The 8,796-nt window shown below is 45.2% G+C and overlaps 1 protein-coding gene across 1 annotated transcript; it reads right to left on the reverse strand.

Annotated features, from left to right (window-relative positions):
• Positions 1-5,416: 5,416 nt before the first annotated feature.
• Positions 5,417-7,256, reverse strand: LOC119318837. The gene is made up of 2 exons (XM_037593413.1): positions 7,012-7,256; positions 5,417-6,917 (listed from the first exon to the last, which is right to left on the reverse strand). The coding sequence occupies exons 1-2, from the start codon at positions 7,129-7,131 to the stop codon at positions 5,790-5,792; spliced, it is 1,248 nt and encodes a 415-aa protein (XP_037449310.1). The 5' UTR covers positions 7,132-7,256; the 3' UTR covers positions 5,417-5,789.
• Between the last annotated feature and the right edge of the window lie 1,540 nt (positions 7,257-8,796).

The following is an 8,796-nucleotide window of genomic DNA, read 5'->3' on the forward strand; positions in this document are numbered from 1 at the left end:
CTGTCAAATGAATTAGAGCAGTTCTAAACTAGCTATTCATCTGTGGCCCTGTCAGAAATCAACTGAACAAATGAATATATTGTGCATGGTTTAAACTTGTAATCTTAATAGATGGGCACCAAGGATCAGACCGTAGTGGTGAGAATAACTGGCCGCCCTATTAGATGTGGCAGAAATGAGAAGACTGAATAGCAAGGGTAGGTTTGGTTGGCGATGGCCCAACTATTTACCCTTGTTCACTTGGGATCTAGTAGGGGCGTAGCGGAGAGAATAACTGATCTCTCTATTAGATGCGACAGAAATGAGAATAATTGGCATATCGCCTGTCACCCCTACACCCTTGGCGGCCTCGGGGTACTCAACCTCTTCAAGATTGCTCATGCACTGCGTTTGCGATGGTTTTTGTTTGATGGAATCGAAGGAACCCAACAAAACGTGGGTGTGTATCGGAAACCCTTGTGATGATGCGGATCTCGACTTGTTCTACACCTCCTGCACTATCACCATTGGCAATGGGGAGCGGACACCGTTTTGGGTCTCTCCACTACTAGGAAAAAACCTAGTAGTAGCGCGGGTTAAAAGCTAGTAGTAGCGCGAGTGCCTGCGCTATTACTACGGCGCTACAACTAACTAGTAGTAATAGCACGATGCATCCCACGCTACTAGTAGCGCGGCTTCGACACGCGCTACTACTAATTATCTGTAGCGCGTGACTATGACCCGCGCTACTATTATTAATTTCAAAAACCAAAAAAAATCTCGACCCCCCGTGTGTGCTGTCAATGGTGTCAATGGTTCGATCCAGTGACGACAAGGGTCGCCGGAGGTGTGGATGGGCAGCAGAGACCAGATCCAGCGATGGTTGTTGTAGAGGGACCGCATCCAGTGCAAAGGAGAGCAAGACGACGGTGTGAGGGTCCTCTTCACGGCCAAGGCAAAGAGCTCCTCGTTGGCCATGTCGACGACCTGCGCAAGCATGGGCATGGGAGGTGAGTAAAACCGGAGGGACATGGAAAGGGAAAAGGAGAAACAAGGAAGAAAGGAATGAGATGGAGGGCGCACCGGGCTCGTCGCTGGTGGTGAGGTGGTCCGACGTGGTGGCATGGAGATGCGGGGAAGACCGGCGAGCTCCGGGACGCCAGCGGCGCGAGGCGGCCTCCCTCTTTTGGCGCCATGGAGGAGGAGGTACGCGACGCAAGGAGATGAACTCGTTGGGTGCCATGGAGGAGGAGGTGTGTAGCACCATGGGAGAGCCTATGAAGAAAGGGGGGAGAGTGAAGGAGAGAGGAGGGATTTGACCGAGGATATGGGAACTTCACCTATCTCGTACTTAGCAGTAGCGAAGGGTATAAAACCACGCTACTACTATCAACATAGTAGTAGCGCGGGTTTATACCCCTTACTATTACTATGGCATGTCCCGGGGGGCATGATAGAGAAAGCTTATTAGTAGCGAGGGTTAAAAACCTGTTACTTTTAACCCTCGCTACTAGTAAGCATCTGCCTATAAGCTTTTCCCTAGTAGTGCTCCTTGGCTCAATGGGGTGCGGCCTTGGGAGATTGCACCTTTGATTTACAAGGCGTCCACTAGGAAGATGTGGAAGGTGGCCAAGGCCGTGAAAGAGGGAGCTTGGCTCTCCAAAATTAAGGTCCCAAGAATTGGACTACTGAGCACATCCGCTAAATTGTGTTCCTTTGGGCCAACTTGTGCGAGGTCCATGTCAGGATGGGCATAAAGGACGACATCACATGGAAGCATAAGGCTAGCAGGCACTACTTGGCGGCCTCCCCTAATAAAGCAGAATTTCGTGGCCTCATTACTTCGTGCATGGACTTGGTAGTGTGGAAAACTTTGGGGCACATTGGAAGTAAAAAAATTGCATGGTTGGCCATCCAAAGTCGAGTTTGGACCACTGATAGATCTGAAAAAAGGGTGGGCCAAACTATGGCATGTGTCCACTTTTCAAGAGGGACCCGAATCCGTTGATCATCTCTTCTTCAAGTGTCGCTTCACCATTACGCATCGAGGCATGATTAAAGAGTGGCTCCATCTCCACTCTGTTGAACCTTCATCATGGAGCACCATCACTTCCATCAAAGTTTTGTGGATCAGTATCTCCGAGCCTCATCATCCCAATCGGAATGTCATGGCCTCCCTCACGATGCTATCCTCTTGGGTCATCTGGAACGAGCGCAACTCATGGATGTTTCAGCACAAGTCCATGCCACCACCAATTTTGCTCACCATCATCAAGGAGAAGGCCGTTCTTTGGAGTATTGCGGGTGCCAAGCATTTGGGTAAACTAATGTCTAGAGAGTGAGACTTTGTATATCTATGTTGTTTGTAACATCTTTAAACTTCTCAATTAATGGAAGAATATATTTTGTCTCCGTTTCAGAAAAAACAAGTTGAAATATTCTGCACAACATTTATACATCCATTTTGTTTGTTTACCTCATTGGGTTTGGCTGGTGTACTTTATGCATTGATTTGGAGTGTGGCATCTACTGTATGTTAGGCAGCGTTGCACGACTATGGAGAGCAACAAAATGCTTTACTGCTGGGTAAAATAATGTTTCCGAAATAGATATTTGTAATTGGTGGCTACTTTAGTAGAACCCTGTAGCTGATATGTGTGGTCATATGGATTTTGATTGTACAGTTTTGTATTGGCTTATGATCACAGTAATTCACAGGTACTATGCTATTAATAAAATCGATCCTACCCAAATAATGCTATTTGTACAGAAAACTTATTGAATGTATAGGGAGGTATTTTTATCTGTCGAATAAAATAACAGCTCAAAATGCTAAATAGAGTCGAGAAAGATTACCAAATTTGAACAGTAAAAGCAAGGGACCAGTTTATTATTTTAGACACATGGGCCTAACTAACCAAGCCTGATCACCTGCATGTTTTCTTTTTATGCATTTGACGGCAAGGCTGCTATTTTGGCAGAAAGGATAGGAGAGAGACCATGCATGGCTATTTCTCACCACCTCTCTCAGATTGAGTGTTTTCTTAGTATCTGTGGAAGGTTAAAAATAGCAAAGCCAGCAGTAGTAGTAATACAGGAGATTTAACCACTCCTGCACTCTTGATTGTGGGCAAAGTTGAAGAAGGTATGAACAAATATCACTCATCCAGAATTTATTTAAATAATATTTAGTAGTATGTCAGCCTTGACAGCAAACCTCTTGCTCGTATCTACATGAGATTAGTTAACTAGATGGGTAATCACTTGAACCTATCTTGCAATGGGCTGCAAAGCCTTATAGGCAATACAGAATAGGAACACACTAGTGGGTGTATAAGTAGTTGTGACAAACAGCAAACTTAAATAGTGCTTATTTAGTCTTAGCTACAAACATATTTTTTTTTCTTAGCTAATTATGTTCATTAGATCTGGTAAGCTGCATATTGTGCTATCTATAAATAAAAGAGCTCCATATTGTTTGACACTATGGACGGAAGACTATGAAGGTTTCCTAAATGAAACTAACATCTCTTTACACTCCAAATATGCAGCAACATTTATATAGAAGAGACCGCAAGCAACATATATTATATTCTATTACTGTAAAAGATGCCACCATTGGATCAATATACAGCATAGATGGAAATAAAGAGCAGAAGGTGTAAAGGATATTAAACTGTAAACATGATAATGTAAGCTCAAATTCAGGCCACGCGAACAGATCACAAGTGACCAGTGACCACAACAGTTAGTACTACATGAAAGCAAATATATTAGGTGACTAGGTCGTTCATACAACTTAGCGTTACCCATTGGATCGTTTGTCGCTTGCAAAATATGTACGGCTAACCAACATCGTTCAAAGCCACAAAAGGCATGCACCTGAAGAGCACATTTAGGAATACTATGAGGACATATCCAATCAGCGCCACGGAACTAGAAGATTAGGCACACACACCCAACAACTGATTTTTACAAAGGCGTTAGTGCGGTCACTTTAAATGCATGAAGCAGCGCCGATCCCGAATTCATTTAAAGAATAATTAGTAGTATCTCAGTGCTCATATCTACATCAGATTAGTTAAGTTTTAGATGGGTAACATGGATTACTGAGAACGTTGTTTGGAATTTAGATATGATGTTATTTCAGATAGAAGAATTCATGTTTGGATCGGAGTGAGTAATTGTTTAGTTTTTCTTAATGCCTAGCTTAATTCTAGACGGGCCATCAAACTACAAATTGCTAGTCCCTCCCCACGTCTCACTATTAGTGTCTTTGTCCAAGAATCCATTTCAAAACATTTGCCAGTTGAGAAAATAAAATGAATTGTTTACTGCTGTATTTGTACTCTTAAATGCTTTCAAACTGGTAAAGGTGATTGTAGTTTTTGAATAAATAGGAATCTGGCCAAAGATAGTTATAGGAAACAAAGTGACTAGTTATCAGTAATGCTATGTAGCATAGTGATACATCATTTTAAGGGTACACCATTGGCTGTGGGTGCAATAAGAGAAGGTAGTACATACTACCTATAAATGCCAGGTTCATATTACTAATTTTGAAATAACCGACAGGACCAGCATAACTTATCTGATGTGGTTATTTATTTTAAAGAACGGTTATAAAAGCTGGGCTTCTAGTAACAAACTAGCAACTACTACATTGCAGAACTTTGCTCAATTTACAAGTCATGCCCGGATAAGGCATAGTTTTTTTACCCGTTTAATTTTGCCTGTCCCCGGCAAAGAGCCCCTTAGAGTGAGAAGTTCGGAACCTTTGGGCAACAATAAAAATATTGAACAGAATTCAATGTGCACTAAATACAATGTTCAGAATGTTGGGTAGTTGACAACAAAATTATGTACTAAGCTACATCATGGTCAACAAAAATCTGAAGATTCTTCCAAAAAAGGTTTAGTTTGACAACAGACTAGAAATTCAACAGTATAGTGCCAAGTAGGAAAATATTGGTCATGGCCTGATGGACAACTCAATTAAAACACAAGATTAGGAACACACCAGTGCATAAGTAGTACGCAACGAACCGCAAACTTAAGAGCGCTTAATTAGGCTTGGCAACAACAAACAGAATTATTTTGTTCTCTCTCCTGAACAAAATAAAGAAATAATGATGTTGATTAGATGTGATAAGCTGCATATTGTGCAATCTATATAAAAGACCTCCATATTGTTTAAAATCATCGATGGAAGGCGATGAAGTATTCATAAATGAAATTAACATTTCTTTACACTATGTATATGCAGCAACAAATATACAAAAGAGAACAGCAGGCCACATCCTATTACTGTAAAAGATGCCACCATTTTAAAATTTACAAATGCACAAAAAAAAGCGCGTCATCAATATTCAACATAGATAGAAATAAAGAGCAGAAAATGTAAAGGATATTAAACATGGTAACATAAGCTTACATTCAGCCCACGTGAACAGATAAGAAGTGTTGCAGCAGTTAGTACTACATGAAAGCAAATATATAGGGGACTAGGTCATTCATACAACTAAGCATTACACATTGGACCGCTTCTCTCTTACAAAATATCTACGGCTAACCAACATTGTTCAAAGCCGCGACATATCCAAACACTACAAAACATCATCGGCTAACCAACATTGTTCAAAGCCACGAAAGGCATGCACCTGAAAAGCACAATTTGGAACGATAGGACCACATATCCAAACCTGTGCCACAGAACTAGAAGATTAGGCGCGCACACACCAAACAACTGATTTTTACAAAGGCGTTAGTGCCACCCGTTAAGTGCATCAAGCAGTAGCGACTTTCAGCAATCATCCAACAACCAGATCCGCAAAAGAGGGAATATAAGGTAGGCCACCCAGGAAATCTCCAGAAGTGCACATAAGATGCACTTCCTTGCTATCCATATCATAGGACAGATTCACCTCCTTCCAGTCAGTAAGGAAAATCAAATTATGCTCTGGATGAATTGCAAACATCTCATACTTATAGGTCCTGTCCTCTTCGTCACAATCCTCTTCAGTGGATTCCCTTCCAAACAGTTCTGGAACGTCAACAGTATGCTTTAGGGTCCACTTTTCACTAGCATAATCCTCAAGTACCCACACAGAGAGTTCGTAATAATGAGGATGCATATACCAGGCATGCAATTTCCCTTGAGAGTACCCAATTGAACTATAACCAGAACTGGCGTCTTCCATTCCTTCCGGCAGAGTAATTTCCCCACAAACATCCCCCTCTGTGTCCACTACGGCAATTAAAGGTTCCTCGATCACCAGATGCAGAAAATGCATCATGCCATTCAGGAAGGCACATTCTGCAGAAAAAGAAGGATACTCGCTGTTATCCCCCCACTCACTGTTGCGAGTCCATCGCCCAGTTTCCGACGAGTATATCGCCACATCGTCGCACACCTCGACCAGGGGCGAAAACACCACAAAGCGAGATGGAAAGGCCGGGTCGAAACCCAGGAAGGGCTGCACCACTCTGAAATACACAGGTTCACCATCCTCTTCGTCCTGCCATACTATAGGAGGCAGCACGGTCCACTGCCGGGTCATAGGATTGCACACGACGTAATCGCATTCCTCGTCTTCCTCGGATTCCCGGCATTTGCAGAGGAGAAGGCTGCTGCTGCATTGCTCGAGCTTGACGCTCGCGTACCTCCTGCGGAGGAAAGGGAGCGAAGCGTCGACCAGAGGGGCGCCTCCCCCGGACAGATTGCTGAAACGGAGGCCGCCGTCCGAGTGGTGGGTGTGGAAGAATCCGGAGAGGGTCTGCGGCACCCTCCTTTGGATGGCCCGGTGGGAGCAGAGGACTCGCCACGCCTTGGACACGCACCGGAAGCGGCAGAGCGACCGGTAGGGCACCCGCGACAGGATCTCGGCGAAGGGGAGGCTCGCCGGCGGCGGCTGCCTCGGCCTCCTCGTCTTCATCCCCTGCAAATTCAAGAGGCGGACGGCCCATTCAATCAGGCTCCCGATTCCCTTCCATGGACCGATGAAAGATCAAAGTAGGGGATCTAGAGCAGACCTGAGAAGCGAAGGCGGGGAACGGCGGCGTGGGACGTGACGGAGCACCCTCGTCGCGGCGGCCGGTCTCCGGCGGGTGGCGCTGCTCCGTGCGGCCACGCCGTCCTCGTCCTGGCGGCATCGCTTGCTCCTCGGATCGGGGATCGGTGGTACCTCGGGGATGTCGCCTCGACCGTCGCCGGAGCTCTAGGGTTCGGAAGCCGGAAAGGGAAATAGAGCGGCGGCCGCGTTATCTTGTCTCCTGACTGTTCGCCTGGATCTGGATGGGCTTTACCGCTTCTTCCAGAGTCTTGCCGAGAACAACTACTAGTACTAGTAAAATAATGGCATGCATATCCATCGTAATATTTTTTCTAATAAATTACGTTACGACGATATCAATTGCCCATTTCTTCCATTCTTAGTGGCACCCAGGGGTATCATCGTCCTAGAAGATGCATAGAATCCAAGGCCGTCTCCTTGTCCATTATATCTCAAACAGATTGTTGCCGTCCAATTATAAGATTCGTGGATAAATCAATGGAAGACATAGCGTTCCTAAACAATTTATAATAAATTATGCTACGGATATAGTACAGCCTTGAGCGGACTGGCGGGAAGAAAACACCAACGAAGATTGAAGCGTGCCACCTTACCACACAGACCCTAGAAAACGCTCCAACTCCCCCGTGCAAAAGGGGTGGCAACTCCCGTGATACCTCCTTAATATCATGAGACCCATCTTTCACTCCAATGCCATCCCATCTGACGTCGCCTGCTCGACCCATCTGCTACCCTCTTGTGCCAACCACCTACCAAGTGTCCCATCAACAACTAAGGCACTAGGCCACCATCTTCGATTGTCGTGGCCCATCGTGTCACCTGACACAACATTCCCCTTCCTATTTCCTTCCCTTGACGGCTGATGAGACCACTCAGTCCGCGTCAGCGTATCATCTGCCCATGACAGCACGTGCCTAGGCGACGGAGTCAAATTCGGCAGATCTCGGGTAGGGGGTCCCGAGCTAATTGTCTTGACACGATGGTAACAGGGGCACATGTTTTATCCATGTTCAGCCTCTCCTAAGAGATAAAACCATTATTTCTTGTGTTTGTGTTGATTTCGGATGGAGTACAAAGTACAGGTGATTGATGGAGTAATGGGAATGGAGGTATCCTTGTTTTTTTGGTAATGTGGCTCCTTTGGAAAAGAACATATCTAAAACTAGAAGGGAAAATTATTTTCCTTCAACCGTTGTTTTTCACCCAAAGACATACACAGGTACATGAGTATTACGAACATAGTTGCCAGAAAGGATCGTCGGGTAGCTGGTGACACCAGCAGTAACGGAATCGGGGGCTAGAGGCCGAGCATCCAGGGCATGTGTCGCAATGGCAGGGGGCCTTGCAAAACACTCCACCAACCGGGCATTAATGTCCACCCGGGCTATCCCTCGTAGACCGCCACAGGACTATGAAGATAGGCCATCATGACGAAGACCAAGGCAAGCATCCTGAGCCATTTAGGGCAGTGTCTCATCGTTCAGACTGATGTGACCCGACCTTAGCTCGTACTTTGAATCAAAGGAGAACGGTGTGACGCATCGCATCAAGCAAAAGTATACGAGCACCTAACACTCAACAGTGTCAGGTCATTCACTACCGATAATGACAGGTTGCACGCAATGCCTACAACTCTGCATACTCATTCGCACATGGTTAGATGACCACTGTGGTACCCCCAGGCCTATATAAGGGGAGGACCAAGGTCGCCTAGAGGACAAGGAAAAAACACATAGCCTAACCA

Source organism: Triticum dicoccoides, chromosome 6A, assembly GCF_002162155.2.
Source record: "Triticum dicoccoides isolate Atlit2015 ecotype Zavitan chromosome 6A, WEW_v2.0, whole genome shotgun sequence".
NCBI classification, from domain to species: Eukaryota; Viridiplantae; Streptophyta; class Magnoliopsida; order Poales; family Poaceae; genus Triticum; species Triticum dicoccoides.

Coding starts and splice junctions, on each gene's coding strand:
- LOC119318837 (XM_037593413.1), bottom strand. CDS start 7,131: ATGCCGCCAGGACGAGGACGGCGTGGCCGCACGGAGCAGCGCCACCCG. Junction 6,918..7,011: donor TCCCCGCCTTCGCTTCTCAG/GTCTGCTCTAGA, acceptor TTGAATTTGCAG/GGGATGAAGACGAGGAGGCC.